The sequence below is a fragment of the Triturus cristatus genome, chromosome 6 (genome assembly GCF_964204655.1).
Source record: "Triturus cristatus chromosome 6, aTriCri1.1, whole genome shotgun sequence".
NCBI lineage: Eukaryota > Metazoa > Chordata > Amphibia > Caudata > Salamandridae > Triturus > Triturus cristatus.
In genome coordinates, this window is record NC_140589.1 from 897,928,395 (window position 1) to 897,949,988 (window position 21,594).

Below are 21,594 nucleotides of genomic sequence, written 5' to 3' on the forward strand. Positions count from 1 at the left end.
TTATTTAACAAAAAAGAAGACACAAAAATCTAATCTATAATAGTACCCATATCTTTTCCCTTAAACGTAGGGGACCTATTTTTTCCATCCCCGCAGCCTGACTCATATAAGTTCCATCTTGCAAGAAAGGTTTCAAGATGCTCTCCACGCCTGGTATGTTCCAGATGAACAGATGAGGAGAGGGGGGGCCTTCATCATCCTGGCTAATACATGGTAGGGTGCATGGGTGTATATTGAAGTCCCCTAATAATATTAATTCAAAAGTATTTACGTTAACACTGTAGACTGACAAAAAATTATCCAGTACTTCCAAATCTTGACTGGTACACTCATTTGCATGTGAATTATAAAAATTAACAAAAAGAATCTTGGCCTTATCTTGAGTAGAAAGTTCGACAATCAAACAGTTTTCAGAACCCGAAGAACACTGAGTTAGTGTGCCTTTTATGTCCAGTTTAAATAGACTTAGCAAGCCCCCCTTAGATCTTCCTGCCACACTACTAATAACTGGGTTGCAAAAGTGGCTATAGCCATCCAAAGAGAAGCTGTTCGTATGGTCCCAAGTCTCTTGTAGGGCAATGATATCAAAAGATTTTAATGACATTAGCCATTCAGCATTCCCAATTTTATTCTTTATACCGGCAATGTTCCATGTAGCAATTTTAAGGGGCGATGCTGATAACTGGATAGAATTCCCCGAGGCATCGGGCAGTCAATCATTTTCCTCCAGTGATGATAAAGCAGTATAACGACTGTAAAGAGGTAGAGTATTATCAAACTGCCTATTAGCTAACTGATAACGATATAAGTCCCCACTATTTTGATGCAGAGGTACATTCGGAACACAACCAGCCATCCCCCTTCTGTGCCCATTTACAGGATACCTTTGCTGATGAGGCGGTCGGTATTGGGTGTTATCCAAGTGGTTATAGAAGAAGCCAAGGGGTCTAGCACATACAGAATTTTCCAGGGTTGGTAAAGAGGCGGCTCTAAGGAGGACTGTTGCAACATGTTGTGGATGTTTAAAATTTACAATGATGCAATCCCCTCTTGTATTTTTTCTTCCGTTGCCAATCCAACTGACTCTACGAGTGGATATTATATCATTTGAAAAGGCAAGCGGAAAACCACAATTCCTATTCAGCCAGGCAAGTGTTTTATTTTTTAGGGCAGCATGGGTTTCTAGCCTAGGATCAGTCAGGCAAGAGTCAACCTCTGGGACATTTGTTAGTACCACAGTGTATGGGACACACTCCAGTGGGAGGTTGACAAAGTTTTTCCTCATAGGTCTACTTCTCCCGGCAATATCTCCCCCTGTGAAGTTATTCTGACTGCCTTTTTGTGCTATTTGTGGTTGTACTGATGTTAGTGCTATTGCAGTTCCCACTGATGGTAGGTTAGAAGGTGGAGTATTCAGTGCGTTTACGACTGAGGGAGCCTGAGCAATAGCCCCTGTGCCACTAACCCTGGTACTAGCTGATACAGATGCTACGGGTCCCGCTGTACTGTTGCCCATAGGACCCGATGGGCCAGGTTGAGGGCTCGTCAGGATGGAAGACCGGGTCATATGGGAATCTAGGAGACCTTCCAGTCTAGTGACCTCTTGAGCAACTAGTTCTAACTTTGCCACCAATGGTCTAATCAGTGCCTCTAATTTGGACTCAAGGATGGTTGCCAAGAGTTCAATATGGGCTGGATGCAGGGTACTTCCCTCGACATTGTTTATGGACTCTGGAGTGTCTCCCCTGCTGAGTGATGTTGTACCTGCCTTTTTGGTCTTCCGTCCCACCACCCTTTTGACAGGTGCATTCCTACATGCACGCACCATTCTCCGTACGGGAGATTGAGTTGGTGAGAGCCTTAGGGAGGGTGTCGGACTCTGACTTGGAATAGATTCAGTTAAAATTTCCCGCTCTTCTGTTGACGCTATGATGGATACATCGTTATTTGTGTCAACATTATTAGAGTTAGCCAAGCCACTGTCTGGGTGGGGCGACGGTGTGGTAGGCGTACTCAGCCTTGTAGGTGACATTTCTGGGCTTACCCTGCTTAGTGATAGTCTCCTATCCTTATTAATCTTGCTGACTACCTTAACAAGATAGTTGTCCATTGTCCTTATGTCATTAATTGCCGCTGGTTTTGAAGACCTAAGCTTGGACATAATAGGACCAGCAAGTACTAACTACAGAGTAATTTGAACAACAGTATCTTATCTAGTTATTGTAGGAAACTATGATGTCAATAGGGCCAACAAACATAAAACAAACAATAACCAATATTAAAAGTAGTGTCTTACTAAAAGACCAGGATCTGAGTAATGCGAGCCAAAGTCCGTGGCCCATCCCAGCCTCCTATGGCCTCTGACGGCCACAGACGGCCCCGCCCTTGTCCCGGGCTTCTCCCGGGCGCGCCCACGCGCGTCCCGCGGGACGAGGGAGCTAGTGTCAGTCGGTCAAAATTACTTTATTCGGTTCATAACAAAAACCATAAAAGTACAATACATCAAATACATACATACATAATAAATAACATTTAAAATAGACATTTTACAAATATGTTTTAAAAAATTAATAAAAACTGAGACTTCGTAAAAGTTAATCAAAGATCAAGAAATATTCAATTACAGCACTATGTCCACTTGATTTTTTTCCTTAATCTCATTGCAATGGCCAGAAAATTCGCAATGTTAAAAATCTCCCATGTAGAACCTAGGAGCTGAAGATATAAAAGAGCTGGTTTGACTTGCCTGAATCCTTTGTTTTTAATAAGGGGGATAATGAACTTTTTGCGGAGAGGGAGCAGATGTTTACAAAAAAAGATAAAATGTGTGGTATCTTTAAGGGAGAATCTGTCACAAGAACAGATCCCCAGGTCCCTATCCTTCCTCCACCCTGGGGAATCAGTGAGCAAGAGATGGTATTTATTCAGTCTAAACCTGGTCAATAAAAAACGATGATTCATGTTGTTCACTATTGCCAAGTAAGGTTCAATATTATTAGAGGTGATAATTAACAGATGGGCCTTAACTGTGGGTTTAAGTAACTCCTTTTCCTCTCTAGCTAAAGTTATCCGCTGCTTGTACATATTCTTCACCCATTTTATATCCCCCTTTAATACATTACTTGGTTTATTAAATAATTCTGGGCGGCCTAATTCACTGGTCATGTTCTTAACGTGATTCAGCCAGGGAATAAGTTTTCCGTGCTCTAGGGATAAGCAATCCTTTATAATTTCACGGTTTAACTCAAGTTCCGGATTCTGCCTGATTGATAACCATTTTAATAACGGAGCTACAGCTATCCGGTCCACTAAATAATCTAATCCACATTCTTGATGGACAATATAGCCGGGGGTTGTCTGAGGAAGTGAGAGAATGGATTTAAGAAACTTATCCTCTACCACCTGCAAATCCTTTACAGTTTTGATTCCCCACAGGTCCGCACCATACATTGCTATGGAAACACACTTCGCTACATGAATGTTCATCATAGCCTGCATGGGCTTAACCCCCAATTTACGCCCGAAGTCCAAAACACCTGCAATTGACCTGGCAAAAGCGTTTCGTTTAGCTGCTAGCTGGGGGGCCCAGGTAGATTTATCATCAAAAATGACCCCCAAATATGGGAAACTAGTGACCCTGGATAAGATATGCCCTTCACAGAGCATGGTCTTAACTCTCTTAGGTTTGCAACCTACAACCATGACATGAGATTTAGTAAAATTAACACTTAAATCAAGTTTTTTCATAAAATCAGCGAAGGTGACTAAAAGACTTTGCAGCCCTACTGCCGTGCGTGCTAACAAAGCAGCGTCATCTGCATATAATAATGCAGGAATAAGATACTTCCCAGCTCTAGGGATGTCCTTACATGACTCAGTTAAGGCAGTGGCTAGGTCATTAATATAAAGAGTGAAAAGTAAGGAGGCTAAAATACAGCCCTGCCTGACCCCATTAAAAATTCCAATTTTGCCTGTGCAATTGCCCAAACGGTCAAATCTGACAGTGGCAGTAAGGTCTCTGTGTAGATCCGCTAGGAAATACACGATATTTTCGTCTAAGCCATACTTAAGAAGTATTTCCCATAGTTTTGACCGATTCACTCGGTCAAAAGCCGAGGACAAATCCATAAAGGCGAGGTAAAGCGTCCCTTTCTTAGCTATAGTATATTTCCCTATTAATAGGTGTAAGTTCAGGCTTTGGTCAATAGTGCCCAGGCCCTTTCGAAACCCATATTGTAAACATGAAAGGATGTTTGTGTCTTCCAGCCAATCTGTTAGCTTACCCAAGACAACCCTCCCCAGGACTTTAACTGCTGAATCGATAAGGGAAATAGGGCGGTAACAACTAGGGTCCCCCCTATTTCCTTTCTTGAAAATCGGTATGATCACTGACTCGGACCAAGTGTCCGGAAAGCCTGCGACACAGACCCTATTAAAAATATTCATTAACACTGTAGACCAAGTCTCAATATCAGATTTAAAAAGGTCCGCTGGGACACCATCGGGACCGGGAGCCTTGTTAATTGTCATCTTACCGATGGCCTCAGCCACCTCACTCTTTGTTACCGAAAAAGTATATGAGTTCATAGAGTGGGGAGGGGCATTCGACCCCCCATTTGTTCCCACTTCATAGACTGACTTAAAATGGGTACACCATAATTGTTCCCCGATACCGCAATCTAATTTGTCATTACAAGGGTCATGAAAAAATGGTTTATCAACCACAGACCAAAACTTTGCGCTGTTGCGGAGTACGTCGACAGCAGATAACTCTTCCCATGCGTCCTCCCGTATCGTCTTTTTCCTGCGCTCCAAAGTTTTAGTGTATTCTTTCCTTAGCTGGGCAACAATGGACCGGTTCACTGGTTCGCAGCTCAAGGCTTCCCTCAACTTTCTATTAGCCGATGAGCAGTTTTTATCGAACCAGCCCTTCTCAGCCTTATCATTAGCCTTAACAGGACGTCGAAGGTCTGCTGCGATCTGCGAACAGATTACAGAGTACGCCCCTAATATGTCCTCATTTCCTGCATCTAGGTCAAGGCACATATTCAGCTCAGAGCCAACCTTCCTTTTTAAATTAAGAAAAAAGTCACCGGGGATTATGTTACTCCATCTGATCCTGCGGTCCTGGTCTGTGGGACGGATATTAGATTTATCCGTCCTGTCCTGGATTATAACAGGTTTTAAAAGAAAATCAGACAAGGTAAGTACAGGATTGTGGTCACTAAAATGTGACCATACAGCTGAATAACCGTTAATTCTTTCCCCCAAAGCTGTGCTGACAAAAATGTAGTCGATCACCGAGTGTTTACCATTCCCTTTAAAAGTAGGTATGTTCTCGTGTCCCAGGGGTGGAAGTATCAGATCATAGTCAGCCAGGACTGTTTCCAAAAACTCACCCTGAATAGAATGCTCAAAATGTGCCACCCCCGACTCTATTGGGCCTAAAGGATCTAAGGAAAAACAATTGTCCAAACACCCATGAACGTTAAAGTCGCCCATGATAATGATAAAGCAGTTATTATCGTTATTCTCCTTATAAGTACCCAAAAAGCGATTTAATGCGGTCAGGTGTACAACTATGGCATCTCTATGATATGAATTATAAAAATTAACAATTAAAATACCACTTCCCCCGATTGGGGAAATTTGAACTGCCAGACAGTTACATGAACCCGTGTCTATTTGAATCTGAGAGCCAGAAATGCTTGCAGAAATCAGGGTAACCAGCCCACCCTTAGCCCTACCCATGTTAGATGGAACTGCAGACAGATAAAAGCTTGTATAACCATCTAAGGCCAAAGTATTATCAATGTCCCAAGTTTCTTGAAGACAAATAACTTCTCCCGTACCTATAAGATCTCTCCAAGCCGGGTCATCTGTTTTGTTTCTAAGACCGGCTATGTTCCATGAAACCAATTTTGTTAGAGGGCCCGAAGGCCCCAGATCAGGGCCTTTAATTACCGAGGTTACTACATCAGAAGTAGAGAGCCGGGTGTTAGGAACGGTAGTGTCTTCCCGTAACCCTAGTCACTCATTTTCATCTAGGTTGGAAAAGGCAGAAAATCTATTTGTGACAGGGACAGCATACTCATAACAACCACTACCAATAGGATAATCATTGATCGCTCTCCTATCGTGGGCTGGTGGATAGAAAAAACCCAGGGGGAAAACGTTAACATACTCCTGATGGATTCTAACTGAACCAGCCTGCCTCAAAATATCATCAACTAATTTAGGTGCTCTAAAACTTATAACAATACAATCACCATCTAGACTCTTTTCAGTCCTACCCACCCACGATACTCTTCTAATCATCAAGAAATTGCTGTCGAGATGATGCCCCAAAACAGTTTTATTTGCCAAGTAATGTAGGGCCTTATTTTTTAGGGAGGTCCAATGCTCCAGTTTCCCATCCGTTAACTTTGGTACATTGGCTAAAATAATTGTATAGGGGCAGGCCTCTGGAGGTAAGTGTAATGGTGAATCCCTCCCCATAGGCTGTGCCGTGGAAGATGCCCTCCCCCCATTGTTTTGTATACAAGTTTCTTTGCCCCGAACTGTAACGGGATCTTTTGCGGGTGGAGGTAAAGTTTTAGGGCGTGTGCCAGAAGTGATAGTAGAAAGCATGGGTTGTTGATGCGGAATAATCATGGAGTCCAACAGATTACTAACTGTTGTTGTACGCGTATTTAGGGAATCAACTACCATGGTACTTGGGCCTACAGTTGAGCTTTTTTTGTTAATGTGTGATTCAATATCAGTAATGCGATCCTCTATTCGCTTCAAAGAGGCCAATAGGGGTACAGTAAATAGCTGGAGGCGGGCATCTATAATCTTCGCAAGCTCAGTCGCTATATTTGCACTGACATGTTCAGGACCCCGATTACTTTGTTCAGTTATTTCCCCGTGTATTATCTCGCTACCTGTCTGTGGGGCACTAAATTTGACCTGGTTCAACCCAGGTGCGGGACTGGTAATTCTCGAAATTTTAGCCATTTTCCGATTGCCCTGGGGATTCTTCTTAGCCTTTCTTTTACCCAGCTCAATGTTACCCCTACTTGATGTCTGGTTGGGTTTAGCTGTAATATATGACTGTCTTGTACGAATGGCCACAGGGGAAGGTGCTGGGCTTGTGATAAGTAGGGGGGCGGGTGTAGCCAAGGAAGAAACGTCAGCATTAGATCCATTTAAAGTTATATTGGACTGAGTGGCAACAGATAGTGCATTGCTTGGAGCAGGGTCCGTAGAAGATGTAGCTAACAGGGGCTGCCTGATCGGTTCTAAAGACAGCCTACGCTCCACCAAAGCTATTTCTTTCACAATGGCCGACTCGGCCTGTTTAAGGTAACTGTCTAGAGTTCCCATACCAGCGACTCTCGTGCTCACCTTGGCATTCATATTCAGCACTATATGCAATTAATCACTACCGGCAACAAAGCATCAACAGTGGCTTCACAACAATACCCGGACCATCAACCCCTAATTAATCAATGGCCTGAAACACAAATCCAAGAGGGTAGTCCCAGCCCAGCCTCAATCGGGCTCTGAGGGCCTAAGAGGGCCCGCCCTTTGCCCGGGCTTAGCCCGGCGCGCCCGCGCGCGTCCCGAGAGGCGGGAGTCCCGATTCAAGTTTAAGCGCCACTGGGCGCGAGCAGACGGTGGGCGTTGTCCGGCCGCTAGGGCTCCTGGGAAGTTTAGTCTCCCCACACAGCGGCCGCGCTCTTGGATGTAACGGGGCAGCAGGCAGCGGGGTAGACCGACGATGTATGTTCCCACAGGGCCCCAGGGAGGACAAGGGTTCAACAGGGGCTCGTAGATGGTCCACAGGTTCCAACAATCAGGTAAATCACCCACACAGTTCACGGTGATACTGACAAGGCTCCCACTCGGCCGGAGTCCCGATTCAAATTTAAGCGCCACTGGGCGCGAGCAGACGGTGGGCGTCGTCCGGCCGCTAGGGCTCCTGGGAAGTGTAGTCTCCCCACACAGCGGCCGCGCCCTTGGATGTAACGGGGCAGCAGGCAGCGGGGGAGACCGACGATGTATGTTCCCACAGGGCCCCAGGGAGGACAAGGGTTCAACAGGGGCTCGTAGATGGTCCACAGGTTCCAACAATCAGGTAAATCACCCACACAGTTCACGGTGATACTGACAAGGGAGCTAGTGATCCTTTATGCGCCCCAGGCGCTTCCTGTTTGCCTGCGCGGCGGCGTCCTTGCCGCAAGGGGCTGCTGGGGGTTGTAGTCTACGTGGCCCGGCGGAGCCAAGCCTGGCTAGGCCACCAGCGGAGCGAAGCCCGGCCCTCTCAACACCACAACGAAGGTCGGTGGAGCCAAGCCCGGCCTCAGACACACAGCGGAGCCAAGCCCGGCCTCAGACACACAGCGGAGCCAAGCCCGGCCGTGTGCAGCTCTCCTGGTCAGTCAAAAGCGGCTCCCCTTCTGTCCTTTACATTTATGCTGGAACATTTCCGCTCAGGCATGACTTATATTTATCAACATGTCTCCCTTCAGATTTTCAGGAGCCACACTGAAGGGCCCAGTAAGGATCGTACGTTGCCTGTCCTTCCTTACACAAGTAGGTGATATTACTTTCACCTACCTGACATTTCACCACTTACACTCATTTTGTACGGAACCTATATTAATTATTCATAGGTGCTCACATGTTGAACTGTCCTGACGAAGACCCCGAAGTGAAGACACCCCTCACCCTCCACCCTACTGGGGTCGAAACGGAGACCATTTCACTTGACCATCTACAGACTCATAGATTAGAAGAATCTAATTCAAAACGTATCTATGAGCTATGTATATATGGGAACAAACTGACCTGTATTAGGGTGGAAAGGTCATCGTGTACATAATTGTAACTGTGTCTATGTCACCACACCTTTACCCTGTCCCTCACCTACCAATTCACTAGCATTGCCCCATCCTTCTTTCTGCTTACGCTAAGAGCACTGTAAATACTGTATGCACTGCCAATGTATTTGGAACTAATGCATTGTAACCCATGAATGCTTTGATTGATAATTGCATTTAATGCTGCTATTACCTATAGAAATTAAATTTCTGATTTCTGATTTTTGAATTGAACTGATTTCTGATTTTTGAATTCATCTCAAGTGGTGATTTGTTGTTATCTTTTCTAAATTACTCTGCAAAAAGAAATAACTACCCCGACCACACTCCTCCACATACTGTAATATTGACCCAGGCCGGGTAGTTTTTCTTGGGGTCCACCCCGTAAAAACTTATCACTATCTGGAAGTCAAGACACAGAAGTGAGAATGGAGCGACGCTCTCTCCGCTTCAAACGAAAAGTTGCGCTTGACTGGAGAACGATGCGGCAATTTGTCCAGTAAATTAAAAGTATTACATTAAAAATGAGGGCATAAAATAAATAAACCGTACCAAACAATGGAGGTGCAAAGTAGAATGCTATCAAGAAATAATAAAAAGAGCTAAGCTCTAAAGAAATGGACTTTCCTGGTGACCGTAAGCCCGGTCTAAGCTCAGATTGTACAAACCCAGGTAATCAGTTATCATGCTGCCCTTTATTCAACCATTCCGTTCTCTGCAATAAAGATTCAAACTTTTCACCCATGTATTTGACTCAGGCTTTTAAAAGACCTAAACTTTTCCTTTGGGGTAGGTCAGAGCACCCGCCTCCTCCACAGGTGTCAGGGTGTTCCTCCCATTGGCCTCAAAGTGTTTTCACAGGCCCGCCTCCCAATGATCTTCCGGGACCTTATTCATACACAGTGCTGCACCATAAGATGCAAACCAAGCATAACTATCCTCCCCCTTCTGCAAATTCTGCACTAGGTCGTTGGGAATGTATACCTTCCCCCCATGCACTGGCTGTATGCTGCTACCATTTGTACTGGCATCTGCCTGTTTGGCCTTGATGTCCAGTTCTCTCATGCTTATTTCATTTGCCAAAAGCAATTTATTTTCTTTCAAGGCATGAGTGTTCTTGCTCTCCCCAGCCTTTGCCTGGAGCCTCATGACCCCAGCTCATGATCCCTGGCCCTTTGCCTTTCCTCCATTTCCTCTGGAGCCAGATTCCTGGAAGAATTATTGCTGCCAGACACATAGGCTGCACTCCCAACAGGCAAATCCTGAAATATGAACCTGCCCTCTGGCACACCCCCTCGACATCTGCATCATCTGCCTCTCCAGCTTCTCTGGCCTCCCACCAGGAATTCAAGGCCTTCTGCAGCTCCTCTTTCCTAGAGGTGCTTTTAATGGGGCATCCAAAGTTTTTGCAAAATTGCTTCAGCTGATCTACTTTGTTGGTATGCAACATTTCAATGCTAAAATCCAAGTCTGCTTCCTCTGCATGTTTAGCAATTAGAGACATGGTGCGTGGATACTTCCAGGGTCAGATCAAAAATAGAACCAAAAACACAGTATGTAGTTATGTAGTGGTCTGCACTAAACTGCTGATATAAACCAATCACTGTGGGTCAAGTACAAATACAACTTCAATCCTACCACTGACCACCAACGTTAGAACTGGGGGTCTCTGATTGGCAGAGGTATGAACCTTTGTCCAAGTAGAGACTCTTGTTTCTAGTCAGGGTAAGGGGGATACACACTTTAAATAACCCCTGCTCACCCTCTTGATAGCTTGGCACCAGCAGACAGGCTGATCCCAAAGGCAATGTGTAAAGTATTTGTACACAAAACACACAGTAATAACACCACAAATGATGGACACCAAACCAGTTTCGATAAACTATCTTTATCTAAACTTAATAAGACCAAAACGACAAAAATCCAGCGTACATGTAGTAAAATAGCACGGCAAACAGTTATTTCGAAAATAAAGCTTGTAGAAAGCAAATAGCTCCACCTGGGACTATTATGATGTTCTGACAGCAATAAATCCCAAGTACGACATTGAGCACGAGGTGTGCGGCGTTGGACACAGAGTCACATGGACCCCCAAATAAACAGTACCTTGGAAAACGAGCTTTATGATGATGCACAGTGTCATGGAGTTGAGGCGGCAGTGCCGAGGTCGAGGCCTGTTCCCTCGCTGCCACAATAGGCTAGGCATTGTGTCCGCAAGGAGGCAACATGTTGAATCCAGGACAGTGGAAGTCGGTTGCGCCGGCAGTGAGGCATCGGTCCCAGTGAGGCAATGCGAAGGCGGCAGATTTGTGGAGTCACTCTCTGCAGTTATTGGCACCGAAGGCACTGGCGATGACAGAGTCGGTGCGAGCGCTGGCGAGGGAATGTCGACAACTGCAGGCATTGGCAGGCATCGATGGGAGTTGCAGCTTCGGTGCAGGCCGGGCGGTGCATCGTGTGCTTCACGGGCTGTGCCCCTGGCCTCAGTGCAGGTTGTTTTAACAAACAAAAAAATGGGCCAGAAAGGTTGTTGAACAATTATTTCGCAATGCATTGCCATTAAATCCTAAGCATGCATGATTTATTTTATATTGTTTTTCAGTTTCAAATTATTGTGCATAGAAACATTTCGTCATGTCTTAAAAAAGAAACGCTAGTTTTGCACATTTAACAACAAAAATGCATATAAATGCAAATACAAAGTACTTAATACACACATATACAAAACATAGACACCATATGAAATGTCAATTGCCTCCTACAAGTCTTTAGAGGACCCCAGTCCATGTATCACACAAAAGAAACAGGCGGACGTATCTTAATTCAAACGTTCTGCTTGCTTGCTGAGCTGAAGACTACTCTATGTACAAGGGGTCATAACCCCATAAGGGAATACATCTCTTTTACAACTCCTTGGGGTGCCCCATAAATGTCTTGGCTTCAGCTCAGAGTCGTCAACGCGTTTCAAACCCTAAGTTGTTCTAGGGTTCTCCTCAGGACGGGGACTGGAAAATGGCCTTGACTGTGAAACATAAAACAAACAATGTGGGGTTGGTGTCAGTGATTAAAAGTACCTCATATACGAGGAATGTAATCTATCTGCAACCACTAGATCACCTAAGTGTACCTGCAATAATTTGATGCTCCAAGGTATTGTCAAATTTTCAAGATGTAAAAACTTTAGAATTCTGTGAACAAAAGAAACAAAGGAAGGGCAGAATGAGCGGGAATGACTGTCTCAGCGTTTAAGTATAACTGGTAAACATCGATGTTCGTACCTCTGAAGGAAGTGTAATTCTTCCGAGGTAACCATCTAGTACTGGATACCTAGTGTGATGTACTATCCACGGTTTTTGTATGAAAGAGGGGCCCTGATGAAAAAGCGCAATTAGATTGAATTCAGTTTACATTAATTAATGTTTCAAGGTTAAACGCATGTTTGCAAAATGTATCAGCGTACCTCATGGTCGCCTGTTAAATTCTTGCGACTTCAAATAACTTCCTGATAAAGCCTGCGTGACGTTAGGAGCAGTTATCTAGAGGGAGAGAGGTAATTCTCATGTTATATTTCCGACAAGAATCTCCAAGAACGTTCAAAACGCCATACACCGCGCGTGCAGATTAGCTCATCTCAGCCGCGATGAAAATGAGAGGCTTTATTAACGCGTTAATGTGACTTGCCTGCATCTACTCGAACTGCCATCTTTAGACCGCCATCACATGTCTACTACGATCACTTTCCAAGTATAAAACTTTATGGAGGTGATCTTGGTAAAACGTGGACTGGATCACAGACCGCTATGAATTATGGGAACTTAAGTCACTTTCACAGATTACTTGATTCAGTCAGTTCATTGAGACCTCTGATGGCTGTTTCAAATTTCATTATTAGAAATGCCTCCTTTTGTGACAATCGCAGTGCAGGGTCGCCGCCTCCTGGTGAAGGTCTGATTATTGCCAAAATAGTCCATTTAAAATCACCCGGGGCGTGATTCATTTGAATGAAATGATTCACAAGCGGGACAGTCATTGTTTTGTTCTTGATGCATGAACGATGTTGGATGATTCTTTGTCGGGCCTCCTGGGAGGTTTTTCCCACATACACCTTTCGACACGGGCAAATGATTGCATAAATCACGTCTCAGTGAAAAGGGTGCCCTCAATTGGTGATCCACAAGCCGAACACGTCCCACATTTATGGTGGCCTTGTACTGGTTGCAAATTAAACAAGGTACTTTGATTGTCTTTCTTTTGAATTGGAGATGTACTCATAATTTGCTGGGCGATGCTCCGGTTCATTTTAAGAGCGAAAAGCGGTGGTCCAACATTGGGAATGGCGCTCTCAATCAGGTGCCAGTTATTGCGAACGATTTTCTGCACTGGATGAGTGTGTGGTCCAAAGGTCTTTCGAATAGAGTTCTCTCTAAGGTCGAAACTGAGGTGTTGGAGTTAGGGTTGTCCTTCGTTCCAGGAGTCACAATGGATTTCACAAAGGTCAAACTTGAAGTGATGGAATTTTTTCGCACAATACGTTTAAGATGGTATTTTAAGGATACACAAAATCAAGCTCAAATGGAGGTTTCTGGTTTAAGAAATAAATATTTTTTCTGTCCTCCAAGCTATAATATCTCCAAAGATATGATCTCTTTTGAACATATGGTGTTATCATCACTGAATGCACTGGAGAAGAAACGATCCTACATTGCACCTAATATGTCAAGAACTCAAAAAGAAGCCATCAAGACTTTGAAGAATCAACAAGATGCTGTTATTAGACCGGCTGATAAAGGAGGAGCAGTAGTGCTATGGTCAAAAGAACTATATCGGACGGATGGCAGAAACCATGTTTACAACCAAGAATGGTACCGACAGATTCCACAGGACCCCCCCAGAGAGATCATGCAAGAGATATTGATCATTGTCATGGAAGCTAAAGAACTGGGTATCCTGGGTCCAAAAGAATCTGAGTATTTGATGAAAAAACATCTTCGGACACCCCATTTGTACTTTCTACCAAAGGTACATAAAGATCCGACCACACCTCCTGGCCGCCCGATTGTGTTGGGGTGTGATTCTATCCTGGAACCAATATCTAAATTTGTTGATGTGTTCCTGAAACCGTTTTTGCCTCAAGTCCCGTCATATTTGTGTGACACTATGGAGTTTATCAACAAGGTAGAAGGCTTTGGATTCGACCCCAATACCCAAGTTCTTGTGACAATGGATATCGCATCCTTATACACCCAAATTCCTCAACAAGATGGATTGGATGCCATTCAAATATAATTGGAAACGAGACCTCGGCCACACAGAGTGCCAACTGAGCTGATTATAAGACTTGCTTCTCTAGCACTCAAGCGTAATTTTTTCAAATTTGAAGATGAGTTGTTCCTACAGGTGAAGGGTACAGCCAAGGGTTGTCCCTTCGCGCCGGAAATGGCTGTGTTGTATATGGCCCAATACAAAGAGCAATATGTGTATCATGACAATCCCTACAGTGCCCACATTAAGCAGTGGCTGAGATACATTGATGACGTGTGGTGCATCTGGGAAGGATCGATCTCTGCACTGAAAGAATTCTACGAGTGGCTTAACAGCCGAAGCCCCGACATTAAGTTCAGCTTAACATATGATTAAAAAAATCTATCATTTTTAGACGTGGAGATGAAATATACACCTGATGGATTGATGTCTACCCTGCATTTAAAAAAGACTGATAAAAATAATGCACTGCATTTCCGCAGTTATCATCCAAGGAATCTTAAAAACAACCTCCCATATGGACAATTTCTAAGAGTGAGACGTAATTGCTCTAAGATAGAAGACTTTGAGGTACATGCGGAAACTTTATTCTACAAGTTGCTTGAGAGAGGGTACCCACGGAAGCTCCTTAAACATTCCATGAAAAGAGCACGTTGGACACCAAGAGACCATCTCCTCAGCAAGAAACAAAAATCTCCCACACAACGCATTGTTTGCGTTTCTACCTTTGGACCACACACTCATACAGTACAGAAAATCATTCGCAATAACTGGCACCTGATTGAGAGCGCCATTCCCAATGTTGGACCACCGCTTTTCGCTCTTAAAAAGAACCGGAGCATCGGCCAGCAAATTATGAGTACATCTCCAATTCAAAAGAAAGACAATCAAAGTACCTTGTTTAATTTGCAACCAGTACAAGGCCACCATAAATGTGGGACGTGTTCAGCTTGCGGATCAACAATTGAGGGCACCCTTTTCACTGATGGTAAGAAATTTTGGCGACATAATGAGTTCACCAACTGTAAGTCAAAGGACGAGATTTATGCAATCATTTGCCCGTGTCGAAAGGTGTATGTGGGAAAAACCTCCCAGGAGGCCCGACAAAGAATCATCCAACATCGTTCACGCATCAAGAACAAAACAATGACTGCCCCGCTTGTAAATCATTTCATTTAAATGAATCACGCCCCAGGTGATTTTAAATGGACTATTTTGGCAATAATCAGACCTTCACCAGGAGGCGGCGACCCTGCACTGCAATTGTCACAAAAGGAGGCATTTCTAGTAATGAAATTTGATACAGCCATCAATTTTACCAAGATCACCTCCATAAAGTTTTATACTTGGAAAGTGCTCGTAGTAGACACGTGATGGTGGTCTAAAGATGGCAGTTCGAGTAGACGCAGGCAAGTCACATTAACGCGTTAATAAAGCCTCTCATTTTCATCACGGCTGAGATGCGCTGATCTGCACGCGTGGTGTATGGCGTTGTGAACGTTCTTGGAGATACTTGTCGGAAATATAACACGAGAATTCCCTCTCTCCCTCTAGATAACTGCTCCTAACATCACGCAGGCTTTTTGAGGAAGTTATTTGAAGTCGCAAGAATTCAACAGGCGACCATGAGGTATGCAGATACATTTTGCCTACATGCGTTTGACCTTGAAACATTAATTAATGTACACTGAATTCAATCTAATTGCGCTTTTTCCTCAGGGCCCCTCTTTCATACAAAAACCGTGGATAGTACATCACGCTAAGTATCCAGTACTAGATGGTTACCTCGGAAGAATTACACTTCCTTCAGAGGTATGAACATCGATGTTTACCTGTTATACTTAAACGCTGAGACAGTCATTCCCGCTCATTCTGCCCTTCCTTTGTTTCTTTTGTTCACAGAATTCTAAAGTTTTTACATCTTGAAAATTTGACAATACCTTGGAGCATCAAATTATTGCAGGTACACTTAGGTGGTCTGGTGGTTGCAGATAGATTACATTCCTCGTATATGAGGTTCTTTTAATCACTGACACCAACCCCACATTGTTTGTTTCATGTTTCACAGTCAAGGCCATTTTCCAGTCCCCGTCCTGAGGAGAACCCCAGAACAACTTAGGGTTTGAAACGCGCTGACGACTCTGAGCTGAAGCATGACATTTATGGGGCACACCAAGGAGTTGTAAAAGAGATGTATTCCCTTATGGGGTTATGACCCCTTGTACATGGAGTAGCCTTCAGCTCAGCAAGCAGGCAGAACGTTTGAATTAAGATACGTTCGCCTGTTTCTTTTGTGTGATACGTGGACTGGGGTCCTCTAAAGACTTGTAGGAGGCAATTGACATTTCTTATGGTGTCTGTTTTGTATATGTGTGTATTAAGTACTTTGTATTTGCATTTATATGTATTTTTGTTGTTAAATGTGCAAAACTAGTGTTTCTTTTTTAAGACATGACGAAATGTTTCTATGCACTATAATTTGAAACTGAAAAACAATATAAAATAAATCATGCATGCTTAGGATTTAATGGCTAGGCATTGTGAAATAATTGTTCAACAACCTTTCTGGCCCATTTTTTGTGTGTTAAAACTATAGTGGTCCAGGCCAGTAAGTGATAGGACCCCAGCCTTCTTTGTTTTACATCTCAGTGCAGGTTGTGACATCAGGAACAACTCCAGCGGCCCAAAACTGGAAAAGGCATCTCCTGGCAGGTCAGAACTCCCAGCAATGGAGTTCAGGGGAGCTGGAGGTGAAGTCTTTGTGTCCCTGAGACTTCAGAACAGGAGGCCAGCACACACAAGCCCTTGGAGATTCTTCTTCAAGCAGGTTCTCAGGAGAGTTCCAGTCTTTGTCCTTTCCTTGCTGAAGCAGCAACTGCAGGCCAACCCTACACATCACACAGCAAAGGGGCAGTACTCTTCCTCACAGCTCTCCAGCTCTTTTCATTGGCACAGGTTCCTCCTGAGTCCAGAAGTGATCTAAAGTTCTGAGGGTTGAGGTCCACTACTTATGCCCCATTTTGTCTTTGTTCTTCTTTGTGCCAGGATCTCTGAGCCCAGTCCAAATCAGTTCTGTCCTCACTGGTGCAATATGACCATGGGGGGTGGAGACAGCATTGTGTAAGGGAAAGGGAGACAGGCCTTAGTCAGGTGCATGAAAACTCCTCCCACTACTCTAAAAGCTGCCAAGGTCTATTCAGCTCAGCTCCAAGTCATCCAGGAAGGACCAGGCACATCTCAACCCACCCAGTGGCTGTCTACAGTAAATACACATTCCCATCCCCTGTCACTCCAAAACCAGAGAGTCAATCTACAACCAGAAATATGCACACAGAATAGTTTAACAAGAAAATGCCTACTTTCTAAAAGTGGCATTTTCAAACACACAATTTAAAAACCATCTTTACTTAAAGATGTGTTAGCATATTCTGAGTTCAAAGAGCCTAAATGTTATTCCTCTATCTTGTCCCCATGGGACGTTATACTTGTAAGATGTTACAAATTATCTCCCATGATATCCTATGGGACAGATAGCCCTTCAATAGTGAAAAACGAAATTTGCAGTATTTCACTATCAGGACATGTCACACACTAGTACATGTCCTACCTTTCACATACACTGCACACTGCCCATTGGGATACCTTGGACCCACCTTAGGGGCGTCTTACATGTAAGAAAAAGAAAGTTTAGGGCCTGGCAAGTGGGTGCACATGCCAGGTCGACATGGCAGTTTAAAACTGCACACAGACTCTGCAGTGGCAGGCCTGAGATACCTTTTCAGAGCTACTCATTTGGGTGGCACAATCAGTGGTGCAGGCTCACGAGTAGCATTTGATTTACAGGCCCTGGCACACCCAGTACAATTTACTATGGGCTTACCAGTAAATTAAATATGCCAATCTGAGAGAATCAATTATAATAACAATTTACACAGGGGGCACTTGCACTTTGTGCCCAAATCATCTAAACCAGCAAAAACGAAATCCAGCACAACATAAAAAATACAGGAGGTAGACGCAAAAAGCCTGGGGAAATCACGCCAAAGATGCCAAGTCTAACAGTCACAAAGAATCTGACCAGATCTCATTAGTACCACTTAACATCTGGACCTCATTCTTACCTGTACTGAGTTTTAAGGCACTGTCTTTCATCTGCTGAGCCAGAGCGGAGAGACAATTTTTAAATAGTTTTTTACCCTCGCCTGCCTTATTATGTAGGTGGATGATCAATTGTGTATCACCTGCATAAATAATAAAGGTAAAACCACATGGCCTGATAAGGTGGGCCAGGGGAATGATATAGATATTAAACAAAGTCGGCTAAAAAAAGAGTGCTGTGGAACCCCTTGAGGTACTGATTTAGTTGTGGAATAAGAAGAAGAGATTAAATGTATATTTGCTTTTAAATTGATTTGATTTGGATTTCACATTTTGGAATTATATTCCATAATCCACATTGCTTCCAAAAACTATATCTGTGGTTTCAAAAGTTCGAATTTATTTGGTATAATAGTTGAAGACAACTATGGGTGCATAAAGCCAGTTTTCGGCTGTGCCCCCATGGTTGAAAATACAAGTGCAGTTATAACCAGATATGGGTGAGCCCAAACAGGAAAATTTGATTTACTTTGCGCAGGTTATTAATAATTAACCCTGTCCACTGCCCGCGTAGGAACAGACCAGTCTTCTCTTGAGCTGCATTGCAGGGAAGGGGAAAACCATTTTAAATAACCTTGTAACTAGTGTTTTAAGAACTTTAGAAACTTTGTGCAAAGGTTTCAAAGTTGTTTAAACTGCAAACTTTGCTTGGTAGCGAAATTCTTGTAGATAAAAGGGCACAGCAGAATAATTTACTTGCAAAGCCTATTTTCACGCAATTTCTTCTTTTAAAGGTATGATTTTGCAGAGCTTGTTTCTGCAAAGCCTGCTGTTTCAAAGTAAACGGAGTATTTGCAAAAGTTGGAAAGTTTACAAAGTTTGAGGAGCTAGACTTTGCAACAGGGCTGGGATGTCATCACAGGCATCAGGGGAAGGAGTGGTTGGTGCACTTAAGTGTGCATTACTGTCTGGACGGCCATCTTGGGCCGGCCAAACAGTCATGCGCACTTAGCATGTTCTCCACTTGGCTGTATTGCACAGCCTCCATGGAAAATGTGCACAGGCTCCCACTCCCTGTCTGAGCCCCGGACCAGGGCACTCAGACCAATCACGACTCATCTGCCATGCTGGTGACAGCAGCATTGCGATTGGCTAGGGAAGTCTGGGAGCCTGTGTGCTGCAGGGAGCCAGGAACCGAGGGAGGATGAAAGAGAGGCGCGGCCAGCGTTCGGTAGGTAACTTTTTTTTATCTAACCCGCCCACCTGCGAGCATTCCCTAGCAGCCGCCACTAAGTAGTTGTCTTGATACTGTAATTGGCAGAGCTGACAGCACCAATGGGCGGTGCAAGGGGCAGGGGCCTCCTGACAAGGGTCCTGGAACTTACTATTTTTCCAAATTAAGCTCTGCACCCATACATATTTCATGTGAGACCTGCTTAGTAGGCCTTGGGTCCTAGCAGAGGACACAATCAGAGGTGCAGAGGGGGGAAAAAATCACAGGGGTACATAAATGAAAGATGGAATATCTTACACCTTGTTTGATAAAGTTCTCGTGAGTCATCTCTTCCAGTCAGTACTGTGTCTTTTTAGCATTGCCAGGTCGAGGTTAGGCAGTGACAGTATCCTGATGTCTCCCTTTTCTCTTAAAGCTGAAGCCCCAGACCTTGGCTCACTGTTCTTTTCTTGAATATTGTCATACAACACCCTTTCATATGCAAGTAGTAATCACTCACTGCGAGAAACTAATGAACGGTACTTAATTTCTGGGTGCAAAATTGCACTTTTGAACCCGCAGCCAACACTGCTGAATGCCAGACTTGCCAAATATCAAGAGTGCCTAATCTTGGTTCCTCCTCTTGCCTCTTTCTTTACCCACACTCCATTTCATTCCTCCTTATCTAACTCTGATAGTTTATTTGTTATCCCTGCTTTCTGTATTGTCACTGGTTTCCTGTCTTTATGTTCCTCAATCTTTCTACCAACTTTGCCTTAATTGGTCTTACACTAGGTCAAAGTCTTATGATGAAAAAAAAGTTCTGGTCTCCAAAAATGAGAGCTGGCGCCCACCACCTGCAGGCTCGAGCACAAATTAAGCACTGGTTGCCATGAGTCATTGAGCTCTCCTAGCAAAGTAATGATGTTCACATAGGAACATACCGATAGACTCTGTTATAAGGCATGCAAAAATCCCTTTACGATATTGGAAGACAGCTAAAAAATATCACAGGTAAAAAGAGGTACAATAGACTCTGCTTCCTGGCATGGTTAAGCGATTGTTTACAAAAATCTGGCCTTTTATTGCATTGTTAACTAGAATTCACCTTGCCACGTGTCACTCGTCTAGAAATCCAAGAAAATCTTAGTGTACTTATATATTTACTTGTAAAGTGTGAGCACACAGTTCATCCTCAGAGATCCGAAAAAAGACGAACATCAAAGTCATAAGCTGTGATCCAAAAACACTGTTTTTTGTATATTAAACGTAAAAATATTGGCCTGTGTTTTGAATGGTTTTTGTAGTACAGAACTGAATGACCAACGTTCCAACTTTCCTATAATATATTGGCCTTGATTGCTTGGGTGACTGATGGCATGCCATGTTCAACCTGGCGTGACAAAGTATTGTGCCATCCTGCTTCTTAAACCAAATAGACCTAATCATCTTTTTCGTACAATTTACAGGTGGCTGAATAAACTGGGGATCGCCGTCATCACTCGCCCCTCGCTTGGAAAGAACGAAGACGGTATGTAATTAAAGCAGCCTTGCTCATTTGCATGAAACGCATTTTGCACGTGGGCGGTGGGAATCAGTGGGATCCCTCGGAACTTGACAAATGTGAAGGCCCTTCATGCAGCCTTCTCCACAACGCAACTGTCACCGCCCACGAACATCCTGCCTCAGCGTAAACGACCCTGAATCCAGGGCTCGAGTCGCGGTACCACACGGGTGGACGGCGTCCCCCCCCCCCACTTATTTTACCGGGAGCTCGGTAACTGGAGCAAATGGAGCCACACATTCACTCTTTGGCCTCTCTGGGGCGAGATCTGAGCTCACTCAGAACGCTGCTCACGCGCTGGCTTCTCTGATGCAATCGCATCTAAGGGGTGAGCGAGGGAAGGCAATGAGTCTGATGGTGCAAGCCACCTTTCGTGACGTCACTTTCTGTTGTGACGTCAGCGTCCCTCCATTTCTTTTTTTAGGACTTGTGCCCTGCCTGAATCCCACCACAAGCCCCGCCCATGTGCAGAGTTCACTAGCTCTCCAGCTATGAGAATGCTTTAGAAGTGCACACACATGTACAGATGCATGAAACGCCCTTCATTTCCAACTGTCAAAGAAATTACATAATATTTCATACGCTTAACT

General features: G+C 44.1%; 1 protein-coding gene across 8 annotated transcripts in view; it reads left to right on the forward strand.

Annotated features, from left to right (window-relative positions):
- The window catches only part of IPCEF1 (interaction protein for cytohesin exchange factors 1), an 844,548-nt gene that overhangs the window by 666,032 nt on the left and 156,922 nt on the right, over positions 1–21,594 (forward strand). For all 8 annotated transcript variants that reach the window (XM_085611547.1, XM_085611538.1, XM_085611539.1 and 5 more), the window contains one exon: positions 20,910–20,971. In XM_085611547.1, the coding sequence (XP_085467673.1) occupies positions 20,910–20,971 (62 nt within the window). The remainder of the gene's footprint in view (positions 1–20,909; positions 20,972–21,594) is intronic.